This window comes from Siniperca chuatsi, linkage group LG14, assembly GCF_020085105.1.
Source record: "Siniperca chuatsi isolate FFG_IHB_CAS linkage group LG14, ASM2008510v1, whole genome shotgun sequence".
NCBI lineage: Eukaryota > Metazoa > Chordata > Actinopteri > Centrarchiformes > Sinipercidae > Siniperca > Siniperca chuatsi.
This window is the reverse complement of record NC_058055.1, coordinates 28,966,523-28,988,718: the sequence shown is the minus strand read 5'-3', so window position 1 is coordinate 28,988,718 and position 22,196 is coordinate 28,966,523. Positions and strand designations below refer to the sequence as shown.

The 22,196-nt window shown below is 44.1% G+C and overlaps 2 protein-coding genes across 8 annotated transcripts; both read left to right on the top strand.

Moving 5' to 3' along the window:
- The first annotated feature begins 435 nt into the window (after window positions 1-435).
- Window positions 436-7,419, top strand: LOC122888723 (hepatitis A virus cellular receptor 1-like). Its single transcript, XM_044223490.1, has 8 exons — window positions 436-1,712; window positions 2,529-2,590; window positions 4,186-4,381; window positions 4,641-4,774; window positions 4,955-5,035; window positions 5,219-5,298; window positions 5,790-5,898; window positions 7,007-7,419. Exons 2-8 carry the CDS (start codon window positions 2,542-2,544, stop codon window positions 7,084-7,086), a joined length of 729 nt encoding a protein of 242 aa, XP_044079425.1. The 5' UTR covers window positions 436-1,712; window positions 2,529-2,541; the 3' UTR covers window positions 7,087-7,419.
- A 2,531-nt stretch (window positions 7,420-9,950) lies between these two features.
- Window positions 9,951-21,965, top strand: LOC122888642 (T-cell immunoglobulin and mucin domain-containing protein 4-like). Of its 7 annotated transcripts, none has more exons than XM_044223329.1 (7): window positions 10,545-10,838; window positions 11,429-11,776; window positions 15,579-15,653; window positions 15,837-15,895; window positions 16,107-16,191; window positions 18,179-18,203; window positions 19,866-21,965. In XM_044223329.1, exons 1-7 carry the CDS (start codon window positions 10,805-10,807, stop codon window positions 20,005-20,007), a joined length of 768 nt encoding a protein of 255 aa, XP_044079264.1. In that variant the 5' UTR covers window positions 10,545-10,804; the 3' UTR covers window positions 20,008-21,965. The 7 variants fall into 7 exon arrangements, with proteins under 7 accessions (XP_044079258.1, XP_044079257.1, XP_044079264.1 ...); XM_044223327.1 differs by having other exon boundaries at window positions 15,579-15,695; XM_044223328.1 differs by having other exon boundaries at window positions 10,547-10,838; window positions 16,104-16,191.
- The last annotated feature ends 231 nt before the right edge of the window (window positions 21,966-22,196 follow it).

Here is a 22,196-nt window from a genome sequence, read left to right as displayed (position 1 = left end):
GGGAGCTGAACAACCATTCGTCGTGTGGACGGATCATAAGAATTCAGACCGCAAAGAGACTAAACTCCCGCCAAGTACGCTGGGCTCTGTTCTTCGGTCGTTTTCGGGTTACCCTCACTTACCGTCTTACTTATATATATATATATGTAGATATCCTGCAAGGCTTTACATGAAACACGAAGCAACGCGGGCAAAATAAAGACATTAAAAACACTTAAAGAGTTCAACAGAAGATGAAAACAGGATAAAACTATGAATCATTGTTAGATTTAATAAAAGGGAAACAGAAAAGTGTGTGTGTGTGTGTGTGTGACTCAAAGTTTGTCTCTGATCAGAAGATGAGTCACCGAGTGGTTAAAAATAAAACCAGCCAGCTTCCTGTGTGGGTGACAATGGCGTCACAAAGACTTCGTCTTTTTGCTAAAACTGCATTTATATCAGCATCTTGCTCAGTGACACTTTCTCTGGAGGAGTCAGGGCTCGAACCAGCAACCTGCTGGTTATTAGACCGCCACTCAACCTCCTGTATTGATTACTGAGTTACCTTTAAACCTGCAGGACGCTGACTGCAGCTGACCTCTAGACACAAACCACACCTGATCGCTGCTGAGAGGCCAAACAGGAGACTTTAAAAGTCACTCACTGAATGTGAATAAAGTAGAACTAAACCTCCTCCGTCTCCTGTTTACAGCTGCATGTCTCCATGTTGTCCACCAGACGAGCTGCCAGCACCCTGCAACACCTGGACTCACCTGTGGAGACCACGTGGACTTTATTCTTTCTTCCACATCCACCTGAGCAGCTTCTCCAGACCAGACAGGAAGTGAACTTTCTTCTTCTTGGAGCGAAAGTCAACCAATGAGCTAAGAAGGAGGGAACTGAGGAGCAGCTGGTAACCTTTAAACGACGCCTGCTGCCAGAAGCTGAGCTGCCTCCACATCTGGGGATAAAATCCTGCGGGAGAAACATGGGGCTCAGTGTTTTGTTCACGTGAAGTGGAAGAGCCAGGGATCGAACCCGCGCCCCTGCGATCAACAGGCTACCTGCTTCACCTGCTGGGCTACAGGAACTTCTTTCACGGCTCAGCTTTGTCCGCGTTAACTTCTTCACGTTTATTTTCTAACTGTGGAGCTTCAGTAGGCGTCTGTAGCTTCAACAAGAAAAGAATAAAGCAGGTCGCTGCACAAGAACAAAGAAAAGACTTTCCCTGGTGAAGCAAGTTGTTTCAAGTATTTTCTAAATCAAGTTTCATGAATCCGGAGCAAAACACGATTCCTCTGAAGCTTTTAGAAAGAATCGCATCGAACTGGAAGATGAAACCGGCTCCGACGGGTTTCACTAAACTTCAGACGAAGAACAACAGACAGGAATCGAACCCACGACCTACGAATTACAAGCCGCTCATTTACCAGCTGAGCTTTCAGAGATCAGATGACTTGCACCCAGACTCAGGAGAGCAAACACCGAGTGCGACTCTGCGTCATGGCTTCTCTTCAGTGTTTCAGTCTGAAGCCGGTTCGTGGAGAAGTTTCAGGTTTGTAAAGTTTGTTTCTCTGCAGGTTGATGGAGGTGAAGTTTCTGCAGAGTCCTCCTTCAGCGTGGTCTTCCTCCTCTCTCTGCGTCCGGCTGTTCATCACCCTGAAGATGGTCCAGCGGGGACAGACGTCGCCTCGAAGCGTTGAGCGACAGCGTGGGTTCGAATCCCACTAAAGGTATGTGACAAAACCGTGTGTGTGTGTCTGTGTGTGTGGTCAAAAACAAACAAAACAAAAAAACCTCAAACAAAAACAAACTCAGAAACCGAAACTAAAACTAAAATCCGTTGCTCGCTCGCTCGCGTACGCTTCGCCTCAACGTGGATTCGCGCCGTCAACCAACTGTGCCATCAACAAACATCAGGTAAGTCCAGGTGAGTCGAGCTAGCTAGCTTGCAAAAAGCTAGCTAGCATGACAGGTTTTTGGCGTTGGATAATGCTAGCATATTAGCAGTTAGCTCACTAACTTTCTGGGGAGAACAGGCATTTAAAAAAAAAAACATGAACCTAAAACTTTATTTCAGAATGAATTTGTTTCTTAAAAATCCATTCGAGGCGTAAAGCAGCAGTGAGACGTCCTGATGTTAATTCATGATGTCACGTCCTCTTAAATATATTCACGTCAAGGTGGATAAGGTTGGTTAATGTTTTGTCAAAAATTCATGAATTCACTTAAAATTACTACGAAATCCCAGCAGCAAAACCCTCAAATAAGAAAATAAAACGTCAAAGTAAAATGATGTGAAACACAACAACATGTTTCTGTTTCTCAGCGCTGGAAAGTAACTAAGTACATTTACTCCAGCGCACGTTTGACTGCAGGACTTTTACTTGGAACCTGCTGTGTTGAACGTCTGTCTTAACTGGCTTTAAAAATAGTTTTTCTGACTTCGGGTCTGTTTGGCAACATCAGGACGAACGGAAAAGAGAAGTAGCGTCAGCGAGTCGTCTGTCTGACTCTTCCTCTCCTTCTGTCTGTCCGTCTGTCCGCAGGAAACACAACAACATGCTGTCGCTCCTTCTTCACAGCTTCGTCTCCGTCTGTGTCGTCACAGGTGAGTCTGAACCTGAAGCTCGCCGTCCGCTCGCTGTCTCTAGCTGTCTGAGTTTACCTGGTACAATACGAGAGACCTGCTGGACTACATCTGAACACAAACTGAACATTAAACCTTCATAAAGGAGGATTTCTTACACCACTGTTGGATTAGTTGGAGCTTGGTGTTCCTAATAAACTGGACGCTGAGTGTGAGAACATTTGTATTGTTGTTTGTTTTTCTGTTAATCTTTGGTCTAAATGAAAAGTTACCATTTTGGAGCAGAAATGAATTAAAAGACGGGCGTCTGTTGTCCGGGTGCATATGTGAATATGATATTTACTATCTATGATTATACTATGATGATAAGATCCAGCAAGTGAGCATCCAGATTATGTTTTCCATGCCGAGATTAAACAGACGAGCATGTTAAACTTTAAAACACACCCAGTTGTGTTTATCTCTCAGCGTGTCTGAAACAGATGTTGGATGCTTTCTGTCAGCTTTGGATGTAAAAAGGAATCACTGGATGAATCTCAAACCGGCTCTCTTTGACTCTTTGTGTTTTGTTGCTTTACTTCCTCGTTGTTTGCGGTCACACAGACCACACGGCGACACGTGGAAAACTAATGACAATATCTGCAAAATCACTTTTTCCTTTAAATACTTTTTCCCCCTTTTCTGACTTTATTGCAACCCAGTATGCATGAAACTGACCTTGCACATGTGATGAAGGTGATGTTTCTGACGTTGGGAGGCAGATTGAGCCGAACATGAACAAACAGTAACAGAAATCCTAAACAGGCTAATTTGAGGAGGAGCCCAAACACAACATCAGTGTTAACGTTCAGAGCAACAAGATCATTTAAATGATCCGACCCGTTTTGACGCATTGCCGCGGCTGCTACTGCGTTATTATGAAGCTTTGCACGACACATCTGTGGAGCCAGTAACGTGCGACAGGTTGAGACAAGAGATGGCAGCTCTGAAGCATTAAGAACAGATTGGAGTTGTTGGGAGGTGGACTTTTTCCCTTTTGATGGAGCTCGGCTAACACTTTCCCCCTGCTCCCAGTCTTTGTGCTAAGCTAGGCTAAACACGTCCTGGACTTACCTCTGTACTGGAGAACACGAGGACTCAGACTACTCCTTTAATGTTCAACAGATTATGATGTTCAGTTCGTCGCAGCTGTTATTTTATGCCAAAAAGTGATGGATGAAGTTGAGTCCTACAGTTTTAGTCGCTGCCATCGGGTGGAGCTGAAATGACGAGTAAGTAACGGCTTAATGTGATTGGCTGGGGCACCTGTCAATCAATCGATACCTCCCTGACAGAACAGTTATTCGGTCTGATGGTAGAAGAAGCTCAGTGAATCTGCTGAGAGCTGAACTTGTTGTGTAAAAACTGACTTTGTATGTGTAGAGAGAAGTTGGAGGTTTTCTCATTCACTTCAACACAGTCAGCGTTGGATCGCAGCAGCATCTGGTGGCCGTTAGCGGAACTGCAGCGGAGGAACAGATGTCTGAACCTTTGGATCTGACAAGCAGGTCTGGACTTAGAGACTTCGCCGGCATCAGAGTTGAATTTTAACAGACAAGTGTTTGTGTTTGTGTCAGCGCCAGCCCGTGTGTCGGCGGTCACCACGGAGACGGTGGTGGCCGGGAGGAAGGTGACGCTGCCGTGTCGTTCGGAGGCGGTGAGTCGGGGAGGAGTGGAGGTGTGCTGGGGGAGAGGACGGCCGTCACTGTTCAGCTGCCACAACACTGTGATCAACGCCGCCGGAGATCAGATCACATACAGGAGGTCACACAGGTGAGAGGCTGTTCAGGTGTTCAAAGTCTGACACATGCAACTCATATTCATGACTAAGAGTGGAGTCAGCTCCATAGTGCCGGCCGCTGAGGCTCATGGGTACTGTAGTACTTAGAGCCATAACAAACTGGGGGGGGGTGCAGGGCCCTTGAGTTGTGTTTACTCGCACAGGTTAGAATCAATCAATCAAATAACATACAAATAACAATCAGAGTTCAATGCACTGAAGGTCTGACTGCGTATCTCCTCTCCTCTGCAGGTACTCAGTGTCCTCCTCCTCTCTGTCCATCGTTAACTCTCGACCGTCAGACTCTGGTTTCTATCACTGCAGAGTTCAGCTGCCCGGCCTGTTCAACGACCAAACATTCACCGTTCTCCTCATCGTCATCAACCGTACGTCCAGAAACTTTCGCTCATCAGTCCGAACCAGAGCCGCAGCTGGGACTTCGGCGCATTTTTGTCTTTGGTTGTTTTAGCGTCACGATGACCAGAAAAACCCAGAGTTGTGTTCAGTGATGTGGACGAAAGGGAAGCAGAACAGTTTGAACTTTTCTTCTGTCTGTCCTCCTGCAGCCCGCTCTGTGGTCTCTGACTCTTCAGCAACAGAAACCAGTTCCCAGGATGCCGAGAACCTGAACGCACCACACGCGACAGGTACGTACAGGACGGACCTTCGGGGTGACGCTCACACGCAGAGACGAGTGCCGGAGGTCGTGTTGCCTCGGTAACCCCGACCTCTAAATGTATCGAGCACGTTGAGTTTCTCAGTAGGCGTCAGCTTTCAGCTCTGTAGAAACTGCAGCATTTTGTTTTGAGACTCTTTCATCTGTCTGACAGGTGACACGGGACAGGTGACAGAGAGAGGAAGTGATGTCACAGGGGACGACACCACGGGGCCAATGGTGGCGCTGGTTCAGGTAACAAAGACAGTCTACAGGGACAACATTATTGTTATTATCTTTATTAGTAATGGTAACACAGGAAAGTGTTAAAACCTTCAGTTTATAGATTCGGCTAACGATGAACATTAATGTGCACTGAGAGGAAAAAAGCCTAAACGGCTTATTGGTCGTTTCTCACTAGATAATATAAAACAAATGTTAAGAATATAAATGTTATGACTTAAATAACAAGACAAGATTAGAAAAGATTAGAAAACAGAGATTAAAGTAGGACTTTAAGGAAGATGTCATTTCAACCATAGAAGAAAGAGTTTGGACGTCGATATCAGTCATATAAACAGTTTAAAACCAAAGACTTTCATGTGTTTTAGGAGCTGCTGCTGTTTGTTTAAATGTTTTTTGTGATCATACATTTTTAAACCTGCGTGTCCCTTGTCATTGAGTTGTGGTTACCATGGCAACAGACAAGTTAAAATGTCCTAAAATCTGTGTGTTTGTGTTGACAGTCATCCGTCCAGCAGCAGCAGGTCAACAGTCTGCAGAGCTTCATTGGAAACACAGTGCGAGTGTCCTTCATCACCTTCATACCTGTACTGCTGCTGACTGCTGCTTACAGTCAGTACACACACACACTATCCTGCTCTCTGATTGGCTGCCAGGTGTCTGTTCAAATCATACACATGCACACCTCAAACATTTTACCCTCTGAGCTCAATGTACAGTTTATTAAACTGCAGGTAACTGTGGGACATAGGCGACAAAGCTGATATCGGACCCAAAACTCCTTGAGTGAAACTTTCTCACCAAAAGAGTTTTCTGGCTTCCTGGTTTGCTTTCTCGTGCGGCCCACTGCTCATGCTCAGTAGTGTTTCTCCTGCTAGCCCACAGACTTTAGACTAAAACATCTTCACACAAATCTCTTTTCTAGACTCTGGGAACGTTTTACAAATATAAAACCTTTATGGATTAAAAATGAACAATACAAACAGTATTTCTTCTCCAACGGGATGACATCAGTGTTAGCAGGCTAACGTCAGTGTTAGCTTCTCCAACAGGCTAACATCAGTGTTAACAGGCTATCGTCAGTGTTAGCTTCTCCAACAGGCTAACATCAATGTTAGCAGGCTAATGTCAGTGTTAGCTTCTCCAACAGGCTGACATCAATGTTAGCAGGCTAACATCAATGTTAGCTTCTCCAACAGGCTGACATCAATGTTAGCAGGTTGACATCAATGTTAGCTTCTCCAACGGGCTAACATCAGTGTTAGCAGGCTATCGTCAGTGTTAGCTTCTCCAACAGGCTAACATCAATGTTAGCAGGCTGACGTCAGTGTTAGCTTCTCCAACAGGCTGACATCAATGTTAGCAGGATAACGTCAATGTTAGCTTCTCCAATGGGCTGACATCAGTGTTAGCAGGCTAACATCAGTGTTAGCTTCTCAAACGAATATTCAGCTCGTTCTTTACCTGACATGACATTAGCATTAGCCTCTTCAGCAGAAAAATGTGACAGTTTTCAAATCTGGTAAAATAAAATTTGACCCACATCTGGGGACGCTACTCTCTTCCCATTGGCTCTCAGACCTGTCCCAGGTGTGAGGACTGCAGGTGGACTCGTGTTGAAACAGAAACATTACGTCTGTAAGCTAAAAGGAGACTGTCAGAGGCAGATAATGGAGACTGACACTGAAGTAATAACAGGTGTTTTGTTTTGTGTCTGCAGGAGTTTGGCTGTATAAACAGAGATCAGAGACTGACAGGAGGCTGAACCAATCAGAGGAGCAGGAGGACAGCTCTGTGTAGCGACAGACAGTCTGTACTGAGCACAACTGTCTGCTGGGAAACCCCCGTTTCTCTGCACGACCGACTGACTGTAGTCGATGGCGTCATCGTCCTCCTGTAAAAGCTGTTATTTTGCTCCATCGATCCTCATCATATACATTTCACAACTATCAATAAAACAGAAACACACAATCCTAACAACAACAAAGAGAACAAGAAAACAAAACACATTGACCAAACAAGCTCAAAGTCATTATCTTAACATCTTAATTACATACATGTTCGCATCTTCTCAGCCAATAGAAGCTGAAACATTTGTACCGTCCGATAATAAAGCTTCAGATTTCCAATTAACAGTCTGGGGTTTTATGTACACAGCTTGTAATAATCTGCCTCATATGTTTTCAAATTGGGTTTGTTTGGACGTAGCTGCCAGTCGTTCCCATGCATTAGTGTGAGAAGCCTGTAGCGCCCCTGTGGTTGGACTGTGAGATTGTTCAGGTGCCTCAGGTGAGTGCAGCTGCAGCACGTGGACAGAAAGAGTCGGCTACTAAAAAGTACGAAAACGTTTCCTTGCTGTTCCGTGTAATGTTTGCCGATGATAAAGTAGCAGTTTTCTTGCTGTAGTTTGGTGCCCAGCTGAGTGAGTTAATGACGTGACGTCTGCCTGTCGGTATTTATTACAGCTCTTGTTTTTTATGTGTTTGCTCGCTGATCAGTTCGCATGTATTTCTGTTGTTAGCGTGACAGATTTAATTGCCTTGCGGCCATTTTAAAGTAGCTTAAAGCTGAAGGTGCTGCAGCATTCCTGCTCTTATTCCCCCTATTGTCCTCCAGATTCTTCTTCTGAATCAACCAAATGTAGAGCGACTAGACGCTGGTGGAGCTTGAACACAAAGCATGGGAATTAAATGCCAGTAAACTATTAAATAAACATGTTGCAGAGACTTCTCGTTGTACTTCGCAGTACTGATGTAATGTGTTTTATTTTCTGACTGACTGATAATTCATTTGAAACAAACACATTTAGGGAGGATTTTAAAAACTTTGATTCATGATTTTTAAGATTTTCCCTGAAATATGATCCAGTAAGTGCCGTGTGAATATTCTGTAAATCAGGAGCATTGATCCTCTTCACGTGTTGGTGCAGTTCCGCTCTCTGGCCAGCAGGGGGCGCCGTGGCCGCAGAATAGCACCTTTAATACCAGTGTGCTGTCTGATAAAAGGTCGAGTTGAACATGTTTTATTGTTCATGGAGCTGATGATGTGTCTCTTTGATGTGGAGAAACACACGTTTTATTTTCCCTCTGAGTTTATTAAAGATCAGAAGAGGTTAATTAACCCACATTTAACTCTAATTTCTTCTTCACACATGTATTTAGGAACTCATCTGCTTTTCACGTCGTCAGACATTTTCACCGAGATGGAAAATGTTTTGTTCACAAGTAAAAACCTGATGCGGTCTGCAAGTCTCCCCTGCTCCAGCTGTTGATTAACAACAGACTCCTCACCACAGGAACAGCGCCACGGGGCCGTAGACTGCAGTGTTGTGGACAAAAGCGGTACTGCAGCCAGCGGGATGAGGCGCTGCTCGTTGGTACAGCGGTGAGGCAAATATAACAGTCTGCTGGCGCCCTCTAGAGGCTGCGGAGGTCACTGCAGCCAGAGAATCACTTCACTGCTTTACATAGAAAAACACTGTCGTGCTTCTGCAAACAACTGCGGCTCCGGGCTGCGCCACCTGCAGGCGCTGAGCTGCGCCACCTGCAGGCGCCGAGCTGCGCCACCTGCAGGCGCTGAATGGTGCAGCTGCAGCTTTTTATGTATCTTATTAATCTTTTTTTTTGTTGCTGAAAGTCAGAGTTGTTCTGAGTTCACAGGGAAGCTAAAAATGACTTATCATCAATGAATAAATATGGAAATACATGCTAAAATAAATACACAGATATTTTTCTTGATAAATAAAAGAATGAATACATACATAGATAGTTAGATTAATAAATACAATTTGGTAATTTATCAGGGAATCAAATGATTTCTACAAATTTACATTTTTTTCTGTAGAAGTTGAAAGTCAGTGGACATAAAACTGAAATAGGATCAGACTACATTAAATATTTACTGTATTTCTGTTTGACTATGTTTGATATCCACTGGAGTTTATAGTGAATGGCTGCATTTATTGTCATATAGTCACAAATGTCCTCATTTTATTTAGTTTTTAAGTTAAGACATTTTTACACACTGCAGGCCTACACACGTACAATACATGGAAACAGTGCCACGAGCCCATAGACTTACATGCTGTGGCTAGAAATGGTATTGCAACCTGCGGTGACAGGACTCCCTACACTGTAAAACCATCCTGCAGAAATTTAGTGAAATCTTTTATTATGAAGTTATTACAAATATACAAGTTTGATCAAAGTTTGTTTCCTTTATTGAACGTTTGGTTTTACAGTATAACAAGTCATGAGAAGACCTTGAACAAATGATTAAAGTTTAGTTCAGTTAAAGCACATTTTCAAGGAAACATACAAACAAACATATACACGGCTATTTTAATAATTTACTTTTAAAGTGAGTAAAGTATTTGTTATAAATTCATAGATATTCTGTCAGTCCGAGCTGCAGATATTTCCTGCAGTGTGGTGCTCAGCTGTCGGCCATGTTGAGCGGAAACTCAGAGTCTGCTTCAGATACAGGAAGCAGCCAATAACAAATGCCACTAACAGGAAGTGCTGACCGCGCTCTATCAACCATCTGCCCCACATGTTGACACTGGCAGCTGCTCTGAAGGGACTTCCTTCTCATATTTGTAAAATGTCATAATGTGAGTCATAAAGTCAAGCCCAAAGCACAGTATTCATTCCTGAAACGTTCATATGAAAACATACAGATACAGTAGGTCTTAATTGATTGATACTGATTTATCAATGGGCTCAGCGTAGTTTAGGCTCAGTCACAGCATCAAAACATAAACTCATACTTTTGAGTTAATTGGTCCTAATTACGAGATTCTCACGAGATTTTTAATACAAAATAATAACTCCGTAAAGAATTTGGATTCATCAGCGTAAATGGACGGGACGATGACGGGATGGATAACGATGTTAAAGACGCTACGATGCTGAAATGTAGCTACAAACAGAGAAACGTTCGTAAAGAAGGCGTCACGGACTGTAAAGTTCGGATTGGTTGCGGCGAGTGAGTGAGGAAACATCGCCAAACGGTACGGACCCAAAATACTCAAATAAGCAAAGTGATTCACGTCATTTCGAAGGCTCGGTGGTGATCGGAGAGCTGTTTGTAGTTGCTAAGGCACTACTAGATGGTTGCTAGGGTTTTGCTAGGTAGTTACCATTCTGTATTAGGTGGTTGCTATGGTGATAATACTTTTTAATATGGTTATGAGGTCCAATTTCTGACACAATATCTCATCAAAATAAAGAGACAAAGTTCTGATTCTTCGTCTCTTAAGTCGAAGTCTCCACTTCCTCCTGAAGGGTTTCTGACAGCTGACCGTACAGAAAGCGTGAGCGAGCAGTTTGTGCTGATTTGCATAAACATCGTTTTGTTAGAAAATGTCTTTAAAGTTTCTTTATTTCCTCAAACCAAACGGGGGTTTTTGTTGGTGTCGAGCAGCAGGGGAGGATTTTTTACAGTGTGCAGCGTGGCCCTGGTGTGTTTAAATGTGGTGTGAGTGTGATGACAGTGTCTCAGTGTGACTCGCCTCATCATGCCGATCGTTCTGCTGCTCGCTCTCCTCACAGGTACGCTGCTCTTTACTCTCCAGCATCCGTTTATATCAACTTTACATCTGGATCACTGCCTTCACGTGAAAGTTAAAAGCTTAAAACTCTCTCTCACTCCGTTTGTCTTGTGAAGCCTCTGTATGTGTTTTTATTCTTATTATCTTTATTGTCTTCTGTCTTTCTGTTGGTTTTCCCTCTCTGCTGTAAACCACTTTGGATCCACTGACTTGTGTGTGAAGTGTTTTACAGATGAAGAGGAGTTGAGGAAAAGAACAGTTAGTTATGTTTATGTGATTTATTTGTGACAGATTGTTTTGACTCTTCACCTGCAGCAGTCGTCATTTTAATATTACTGTTAGTTAGAGTTAGTGATGTACTAGGGAACGTCATCCGTCAAAGTCAATAAAAGCATCAGATTCAGCTGTGACATACGACCGAAGAGCTTTTTCTCAAAGTAACATCTGGAACAGCTGCAGCAGGTGGGCAGCTGCAACACACAATAACAAGTATAAGTATTATATAAGAGCAAGAAGACAGAGGCAACAGGCAGACTGCTGCTGCTGTGTTTGGCCTGAACTGAGCGGTCGTCTTTCTTTGTGTCTCCGCAGTCAGTGAACGTGTCAGCAGCAGAGTCGTTGGTCAAACAGGTCAGAGCGTCACTCTGCCCTGTAAATATGACATCAGCAAACACGGAGCGATGTTCGTCTGTTGGGGTCGAGGAGAAATTCCACTGTCAGGCTGCAGGAACCTGCTCGTCTCCACCGACGGACATCGAGTGAAAGAAGAAACCAGAGCTTCCAGCAGGTATCAGCTACTGGGACGACTGGATGCAGGTGATGTTTCTCTGACGATACTGAACCTCACAGAGACAGACGCTGGACGGTACGGGTGCAGGGTGGAGGTACCCGGGTGGTTCAATGATGACAAACATGTCTTCGATGTGTCCATTGAGAGAGGTGAGACACTCTTTTTTAAGTCTGAAGTTTTCACTCATGTTTTTCATTAAGAGACTGGCAGAGTCTCAGCAGGGATCGTAGTCTTTAACTGCCGCCCCTCTCAGGTCCTGAACTCACAGAAAACACATCTGACAGACAGGAAGCAAACTGAAAGTGTCCGTTCTTCAGAGGACAACATGTTAGACGCTCAGGAGGAAGAGGATGCCTCAGAGTGATGAAGCTTATGAGGTCCAACACCGAGCGGTCCAGCGTTTACGGACACATTGCGTCTCATTCACTGTGACTGTCACGCATCGGGTCTGAGGGAGCTGCTGTTGGGTTTTCTGCAGACCGCTGTCTCATTTTAGTCAAAGTGCACTGAGAACAAACTGAGGATCAACTGAGAACAGGTTCAAACTGCTCCACAGGCTCCGACAGGAACCACGTTCTGTCCACGCAGTGTTCTGTTCTGTTCCTGTCAGAACCTGTGAAGCATTTTGAACCTGTTAACAGCCGCAAACTTCTCTGAACACGAACCACAGACTGATGGTGTGTGACTGATCAGTTAGTTAGCAGTTAGCGCCTGCCATCAGTGTGTGAATGTGACATGTAGTGTTGCTCCTCGGATGACTAGAAAGGTGTTATACAAGGACAGTCACATGCAGGACACTGTGCAGACTTAACACACTGAGTATTAGACTCTCCCCGGCTGTTTCACGGTGACCGTCAGAAAACTGTAAAGCTGGATGTGTGTTGGATGTGTGTTGGATGTGTGTTGGATGTTTGTTGGATGTGTGTTGGATGTGTGTTGGATGTTTGTTGGATGTTTGTTAGATGTGTGTTGGATGTCTGTTAGATGTGTGTTGGATGTGTGTCGGATGTTTGTTGGATGTGTGTTAGATGTTTGTTAGATGTTTGTTAGATGTGTGTTGGATGTCTGTTAGATGTGTGTTGGATGTGTGTTGGATGTGTGTTGGATGTCTGTTAGATGTGTGTTGGATGTGTGTCGGATGTTTGTTGGATGTGTGTTGGATGTCTGTTGGATGTGTGTTGGATGTTTGTTAGATGTGTGTTGGATGTTTGTTAGATGTGTGTTGGATGTTTGTTAGATCTGTGTTGGATGTTTGTTAGATGTGTGTTGGATGTCTGTTGGATGTGTGTTGGATGTTTGTTGGATGTGTGTTGGATGTCTGTTGGATGTGTGTTGGATGTCTGTTAGATGTGTGTTGGATGTGTGTTGGATGTTTGTTAGATGTGTGTTGGATGTTTGTTGGATGTGTGTTGGATGTCTGTTGGATGTGTGTTGGATGTCTGTTAGATGTGTGTTGGATGTGTGTTGGATGTTTGTTAGATGTGTGTTGGATGTGTGTTGGATGTGTGTTGGATGTTTGTTAGATGTGTGTTGGATGTGTGTTGGATGTGTGTTGGATGTGTGTTGGATGTTTGTTGGATGTGTGTTGGATGTTTGTTAGATGTGTGTTGGATGTCTGTTGGATGTGTGTTAGATGTGTGTTGGATGTGTGTTGGATGTGTGTCGGATGTTTGTTGGATGTGTGTTGGATGTTTGTTGGATGTGTGTTGGATGTCTGTTGGATGTGTGTTGGATGTCTGTTAGATGTGTGTTGGATGTGTGTTGGATGTTTGTTAGATGTGTGTTGGATGTGTGTTGGATGTTTTTTCGACGTGTGTTGGATGTTTGTTAGATGTGTGTTGGATGTCTGTTAGATGTGTGTTGGATGTGTGTCGGATGTTTGTTGGATGTGTGTTGGATGTCTGTTGGATGTGTGTTGGATGTTTGTTAGATGTGTGTTGGATGTTTGTTAGATGTGTGTTGGATGTTTGTTAGATGTGTGTTGGATGTTTGTTAGATGTGTGTTGGATGTCTGTTGGATGTGTGTTGGATGTTTGTTGGATGTGTGTTGGATGTCTGTTGGATGTGTGTTGGATGTCTGTTAGATGTGTGTTGGATGTGTGTTGGATGTTTGTTAGATGTGTGTTGGATGTGTGTTGGATGTGTGTTGGATGTTTGTTAGATGTGTGTTGGATGTGTGTTGGATGTGTGTTGGATGTGTGTTGGATGTTTGTTGGATGTGTGTTGGATGTTTGTTAGATGTGTGTTGGATGTCTGTTGGATGTGTGTTAGATGTGTGTTGGATGTGTGTTGGATGTGTGTCGGATGTTTGTTGGATGTGTGTTGGATGTTTGTTGGATGTGTGTTGGATGTCTGTTGGATGTGTGTTGGATGTCTGTTAGATGTGTGTTGGATGTGTGTTGGATGTTTGTTAGATGTGTGTTGGATGTGTGTTGGATGTTTTTTCGATGTGTGTTGGATGTTTGCTAGATGTGTGTTGGATGTCTGTTAGATGTGTGTTGGATGTGTGTCGGATGTTTGTTAGATGTGTGTTAGATGTTTGTTAGATGTTTGTTAGATGTGTGTTGGATGTCTGTTGGATGTGTGTTGGATGTGTGTTGGATGTGTGTTGGATGTGTGTTGGATGTCTGTTAGATGTGTGTTGGATGTGTGTCGGATGTTTGTTGGATGTGTGTTGGATGTCTGTTGGATGTGTGTTGGATGTTTGTTAGATGTGTGTTGGATGTTTGTTAGATGTGTGTTGGATGTCTGTTGGATGTGTGTCGGATGTTTGTTGGATGTTTGTTGGATGTGTGTTGGATGTCTGTTGGATGTGTGTTGGATGTCTGTTAGATGTGTGTTGGATGTGTGTTGGATGTTTGTTAGATGTGTGTTGGATGTGTGTTGGATGTGTGTTGGATGTTTGTTAGATGTGTGTTGGATGTGTGTTGGATGTGTGTTGGATGTGTGTTGGATGTTTGTTGGATGTGTGTTGGATGTGTGTTGGATGTTTGTTGGATGTGTGTTGGATGTTTGTTAGATGTGTGTTGGATGTGTGTTGGATGTTTGTTAGATGTGTGTTGGATGTGTGTTAGATGTGTGTTGGATGTGTGTTGATGTTTGTTAGATGTGTGTTGGATGTTTGTTGGATGTGTTGATGTGTGTTGGATGTGTTTTGGATGTTTGTTAGATGTGTGTTGGATGTGTGTTGGATGTGTGTTGGATGTTTGTTAGATGTGTGTTGGATGTGTGTTGGATGTGTGTTGGATGTGTGTTGGATGTGTGTTGGATGTTTGTTAGATGTTTGTTAGATGTCTGTTGGATGTGTGTTGGATGTGTGTTAGATGTGTGTTGGATGTGTGTTGGATGTGTGGACAGGTGGACAGGTGGACAGGAGGGCAGGTGGACAGGAGGGCAGGTGGGCAGGTGGACAGGAGGGCAGGTGGGCAGGTGGACAGGTGGACAGGAGGGCAGGTGGACAGGAGGGCAGGTGGGCAGGTGGCAGGAGGGCAGGTGGACAGGAGGGCAGGTGGGCAGGTGGACAGGTGGGCAGGTGGACAGGAGGGCAGGTGGGCAGGTGGACAGGAGGGCAGGTGGACAGGAGGGCAGGTGGGCAGGTGGACAGGAGGGCAGGTGGACAGGAGGGCAGGTGGGCAGGTGGACAGGTGGACAGGTGGACAGGAGGGCAGGTGGACAGGAGGGCTGGCAGGTGGACAGGAGGGCAGGTGGACAGGAGGGCAGGTGGACAGGAGGGCAGGAGGGCAGGTGGGCAGGTGGACAGGAGGGCAGGTGGACAGGAGGGCTGGCAGGTGGGCCTTAGTACAGGCCTGCGACAGCCAAAGATACCGGATTGTTTTCTCTTTTCTCAGATCATTGGATTCATTGATTTCTGTCGGGATGTGAAGCAAACATAACAAACAGAGCTTCTGAAATACACGATACCTGTTAATGTTGCACTGATTTCTGTTTCAGCTCCACAGACGAACACATCAACAACAACAAACACAGCGACGCCTGCAGCGCAGACAACAGCCGGTGACACAGCAGGTACAACTCAGCACCGTCACGTAGTGGACGACGGAGGAGCAGGTAGAACTCTCGCTGTCGGTCCAAGTGTTTGGTTTGATCCCGACTCCAGATCAGATGTGTTTCTAAACCTTTTCCTTCAGCATGACATCATGCTGCTGACACAGCTGCACTCAAAACAGCTTTCGTTTCCTCGTCCTGCAGGTCAGATGACCTCCACAGAGACTCAGCTGACTTCCTCCTTCAACGGCGTCGAGGCCGAGGTGAGAGAGATGCAGAATAACTCTAACTAACTAAATAACTAACTCATTTTACTGTTGACAAGAACAGTTTTATCCTGTTCTGAAAAATGAAGACTAAGCACAGTCGCTGTGGTATCGCTGCTCTGCTCTCAGACACAAAAAACACTTTGACGTCACGATGTTGATGTAAAGAAGTTACAGTAAGTGTGTTTTGTGTATTTTACATCAGCAGGAGACCAGAAGTATGACTTTGGTTCTGGTGTGTGTTCTGTTCGGGTTGGTGGCTTTGGTCACAGCCGGCGGAGTCGTCATTATCGGTAAGTCAAACGGACAAACAAACATTGTTCCCATGGCTGATGTCAACACACCCACAACAACTCAGAGGGAAGTTTAAAGAAATGCTGCTCTTTAGTTTTAGCTGACTTCAGACAAACGTTCTCCTTTAACCCAGAGAGGAACCCGTGGTCAGGCGGCCATGATGGAGGCGTTTGTGACACAGACTGTTGTGACTGAACTAACCGCAGACTCAGCTGACAAACATGGACTCGCCTCTTCTGTCGAGCCGTGACGTTTAGCCCGCGGTGGTCTGTGGGCTGAAATACATACATTTCAAATAAACAACGACATTAAGTCGAACCTGGAAGTTCTGGCCTCTCTTTGTCCCCGGCGGTCTTAGGCGCCAACCATGAAACACAACGTCTCCGGTTTGCGTCCAGCTAGAAACGTTTTCTGCATGTCTTTCTTCATCTTTCTCTGCCTTCATTTACTATCATATCTTTACATATCAATATCATATCAATTCAACTTTATTCATATAGCGCCGGTTCATAACAGAAGTTATCTCCCTGCACTTTTCCTACAGCGCAGGTCTAGACCGAACTCTGTAATATTAAAGACGCAACATTTCCCACCATGAGGAAGCACTTGGCCACAGCGGCAAGAAAAAACTTCCTTTAAGAGGCAGAAACCTCGAGCAGAACCAGACTCAATGGTGGGAAACTGAAGCAGAGGCGTGACTGGGTAGCTGGAAACTGACGTCACCAAAGTCAAAATTCAAGTTTCGTTTTACGGATTTTTTGTTGATGCAGTTTCACACAGACCTCTCTCCCTCTCTGATGGCTGCCCCCCCTGAGTCTGGTTCTGCTTGAGGTTTCTGCCTCTTAAAGGAAGTTTTTCCTTGCCGCTGTGGCCAAGTGCTTCCTCGTGGTGGGATTTGTTGGGTCTCTGTAAATAATATTATAAAGAGTTTGGTCTGGACCTGCTCTGTAGGAAAAGTGCACTGAGATAACTTCTGTTATGAACCGGCGCTGTATAAGTAAAGTTGAATTGAATTGAATTTATTACCGAGTCGACAGTAAAGATATGATAGTAAATGAAGGCAGAGAAAGATGAAGAAAGACATGCTTGATACCTGAAGGCTCTGGCTCCCGGTCTACTTTTGGAGACTCTAAGAACCACCAGTAACCCTGCATCCTGGGAGCGCAGTGCTCTAGTCGGGTAATAAGGTATTATGAGATCTTTAAGATACGATGGTGCCTGAACATTAAGAGCTTTGTAGGTGAGGAGAAGGATTTTAAACTCTGTTCTGGATTTTACAGGGAGCCAGTGCAGAGAAGCTAATATTGGAGAAATATGATCTCTTTTCCTGGTTCTTGTCAGTACACGTGCCGCAGCGATCTGGATCAACTGGAGAGTCTTAAGGGACTTATTCAGGCAGCCTGATAATAAGGAACTGCAGTAGTCCAGCCTGGAAGTAACAAATGCAGGGACTAGTTTTTCAGCATCATTTTGAGACAGGATGTGCCTGATTTTTGCAAAGTTACGCAGGTGAAAGAAGGCCGTAAAGATCTCTAATTCTTCAGAAAGGTTTTCTCATAATTATAAGATACAAATGTCGCAATAATCAGATAAAGATCTCGTAATTATGAGGTCGTTTTCTTAACAGTATTAGATCTCGTTTTTATGAGATGCAATTAGCATTCTTTATTGTGAACGAGTTTTCTACCACATTTCCATCACATCACAGAGGTGAGTTCAGACGGATGCTACATTTAGAGGAAAGGAAATGAATAATCAATATGGTTTAAGGAACTTCTTTTTCTTCTGGCTGTTTGAAAACACAAACAGATGGACGGCGTTCAGGTATAACGGATCGTTTCTGTTTCAGCTTGGCTGAAGCAGAGCACCCAAAGTCTGAACGTCTGTCTGTCTGGAATTAAAAATAATGTGGTTATGTGGTTCCCCTTCAGTAAAGAGGAACTTCTCATTAATCTTGTTGTTTCTGGTGTTTTTGTGTCTCTGCAGCGAGAAGATGGAGGCGACTCAAAATGTAAGTTTTGTGATGTGACAGATTTTAACTTTTTAGTTTTGTTGATGAACTTTTTCCGAATTTCGTCTCAAAACGATGCACAGCGGCGTGGAGTCATGAGAGTGGGAGGTTGTGGTGAATAAAAAGTCGTTGGAAGAAACTGCAGATGCCTCTTTCTGTTGCCAAATCATGACTCAGCAGAGACTTCGTGAGTCGGCAGCTTTACCTCAGGGTCGGGAATCCTGCCCCGCAAACGGTCGACACGCTCTGCATCATCACTGCGTTATCGTCATCTTCATCCCTGCATCATCTTCACATGGTTCAGTGGAGCTGGGGTGTTCAAACTGAAACTCAAGTGATAAAACCCAAAACCACAAACCACATGCCATATTTCTGTCTAACTGAAGTCAGAGTGGTCCAGCAGAGCTTCCTGGACTCAAACTGAATCTTTTAACGTTTTCCTGATTTTGACAGGAGTATGATGAATAAAATGTCCTGTCCTCTTAAAGGTCCTGTACTGTTAGTGACAAAGCTGCTAAATGCAACTGGAGATTTTCCTTAGACGTCACTTTGTTGTTATGTGTCACTAACTGTGTCATTAGTTATTTGGGCACAAAGAATGGGACCTGAGTCAGCCCTCAGCCTAAACCCCTCCAGCGTTTAATAACCTTAAAACGTGATTAAAACCTGAATGTTCCTGAAAAGTCTGAAATGTTGAAGCTGGAAGTCTCCAGCAGGTTTTCTTTTACCAGAAACAGAAACTCAGAATTAGATATGAAAGCAAACAAATCTCTGTGGTTTCCTCTCTGACATTCAAAGCGCTCGCTGAATATGTTCGGATGGAAATGTCAACATCTGAAGTGGAGGATCACGTGATCTCAAATACCTCGGTTAACCTGAACCGCAACGTTAAGACACAAGCCTCACCCGCCCAGAAGGATGGCAAATGAAAAACATAAAAACAGAGATATATTTTATAGAAATAAAATTGAACCGAATTGAATAGATAAAAGAATAAAATTCAGAACGTATTAACTGATACGTAACTAAGTTCATTTGAAGGTTCCTGGAATCTGTACTGTGTTGGGAAACATAGACGAGGAAGTGTTCAGCTGGTGCACTTTCAATTAATTCCCATTCACTGGTACTATAACTGTCTTTTACTTAAAACCCACTGATTCAGAAGAGCTTTAACACTTAGCGGCCCTGCGACACTTCTCTTTATCTTAATGTTGTAATGTGCTCTGCTGAGCTGTTTGTACTTTTATTACTATTTGTTATTATTATTATTATTATTTATCTTGTTTTTAATGTTGTGCAGCACTTTGGTTCAGTTTCGGTTGTTGGAAGGTGCTGTAGAAATAAAGTTTGATTGATTGATTGATTTTACCAAAGTCACCGTCAGGTCGGCTGAATGTGTGTGCAATTGAGCAAATATGGAGAGTTTCCAATAAAAATTCAGATTAACTTGGGTTTAAATGGATCTCTCTGAAGAGTTTAAAGATTTTAGCAGTGCTGTCGAGGAAATTCCTCTGGAGATCCACAAGGGCTTGTTCTAATGAATAAGTTTGTACTCACTATGCGTCCTTTCTCCAAACATTGTCCTAATTTCCCTACAATAATACACTAATGAATCAATTAAAAGATGAATAGAAATGTGTTGATTCTGTCTCTGTTTTTCAGCCCTCAGCAGCAGGTCAGCAGTTCGGTCCGGTTCGGTCCGACTTCGTCCACTCTGCAGCTCCATAGTCGAGGTTCAGCGGTGGAAAACATCTACCAGATAGACGGAGGCGGCGATGGAGGCGAGTACGAGTACTGCCCCTGAGCCCTGAAGCTCCGCCCACTGACCTGCTGACCCGGGAGACTGGAAGATGACTAGCTCTTGACAAAAAACATGAACTCGCCACCTCCATCTAGGAGGCATTCAGTCCCCCAGACTGCCACCAGGGCGACTTCTTAAAGGGGCAGTGTGGAGGACGTGCGGACGCTGAACTGAAAACATTCTGCTTCATTTAAAAAAGTCTACAAGAAAAAGCTGACAGACTGTTTCCAACTGTTGCCAAAAGAAAACTACAAATCCCAGAGAGCATTGCTGTAAGAAGCCTACAATCAGAGCGCTTCAGAGCCTGATGCCATGTGGCTAATGCCGCAATGACATCATACATGATGGATGGTAGAGATGGAAAGGTTCCCATGTTAGGCCTTGCTAATGTTCATGTTATGTTGTTGGTCGTGTTAAAGCGTTGACATCATGTCCGTTCACTCATTTAACCGTCGGTTTACTGCAGCTGCGAAGTGGGAGGAGCTATTTTCATTTACACCACTCTCGCAGTTAAATCATCAGTACAAAGAACTCCGTTAGATATCTGGGTCTTTGACAAAAAGTCGAAGGCACAGGCTTGTGTGCATAAAAACTTAACTACAACTCCCAGGGTGCATTCCGGCAAGAAACGTCCAATCGCAGAGCTTTACGTTCGGTTACGCGTGCCGCTAACGGCGGGTGGAAGCTAAAGATGACGGTGATGAGAAAACTAAAAACACAACCTGCAGCTTAAATCAGTTCACTTTTGAATTCTGGATCAATTGTGGGTGAAGTTCAGTAACTATGGCGACGTGTTTTGTTCTCACCTGTAAAACACGCGTTTTGAATTTGCTAGCGCTTTGACTCGCGCCGCTGACTGGCCTCTTCTCCATGGTAACGGCGGCCGTTCATGCGTATATAACCTTTGAAAAATGTGTCTGATGGTTGTACTGATTTCAACGTGGGTATTGTAGTGTTTAGACTCGTCCGCCTAAATGAAGGAAGGGAAACAGACAAATGAATTAAACCTGGCGGCCATATCACAAACCTGTCGGACCGTTACATCATCCGGTCGCGTGTTTCTGATAGCGTTTAAAGAAAAACTGAAACGAGAACTCAGGAACACTTCAGGAACCAGCGAACGACGGCCTTTGGCTGACGTGAGGCGTCCGTGTTGGTTTGGTTTTCGGCACTTTCAGATATATCAGAGCAAGTTTGTCGTAAATGTGACTTGGATGTTGACATGAACACTATTTACACTCTAAAGTCTGCCAAACAAAGATTTCTCCAAGTTGGTGCTAAATAATAAAGAAGACCAACATGGACGTCGCACGTGAGCCAGAGACAGTTGTTCGAGATGACGAAACCTAAGTGTAATGGAGACAGAGTTATACTGAGCATGTGCAGTGTTTGTGCACACGGCCCACAGCCGTTTAGAATCTTGCGATGACGTGAACGTGTCGCGAGAGCTCTGTAGAACTCTTTGGAAGCGTTCTGAACATTCCAGAACTCTGATGTCACAGCGCTGGATGGAGCCGTGGCCTCTGAGGCTCATGGGTAATGTAGTATTTTGAGCCTTTCAACAAACTGAGGGAAAAGACCGGATCAGATGACTCCGTCGTTCTGCGTTCAGAGAGAATCAGGAAACGTCCGAGACGTCGCAGTGAGAACATTTCTGTCCACTTTACTGCTCTGCTCATTTTGTTTCTCCAACTTTACAGAAATGATGTAACCGTCCGCTGTGTATTTAATAAAACCCTGATATAACTTTTGAAACATGATTGTACTGCTTTCTGTTCTGCTGCTGAACTTATTTAATTCAGCTCTAATGCTGTTGTGTACTGAAGCTCGTCGCTCTGCTGGGAGTTTGTATTCTCCACGTCTCTGTTTCTACTTGGTGTGAACGACTTGTGAACTGGCTCACTTTCGTCTTCGTGAGTCATTTAAGATTATGAGAATTAAATCATGGTATCGAACCTGAACCCAGAGCTCGCTGTTTGTCTCCATCTAGTGGCTGAGTCTTTTAACTGCACAGACTTTGTGTTCTGTGAGTGTTCACTCAGGATTACAGTACATATTTACAGCTCTGTGACACTTCAACACCCTGTTTAGCGTTTATAAGCCGTATATAAACATTTAACACACTGTAAGGTAGCTGTAAGCTGATATTTTGAAGTGTTTATTAATGTGAAGTATTTGTCAACAATTATAAA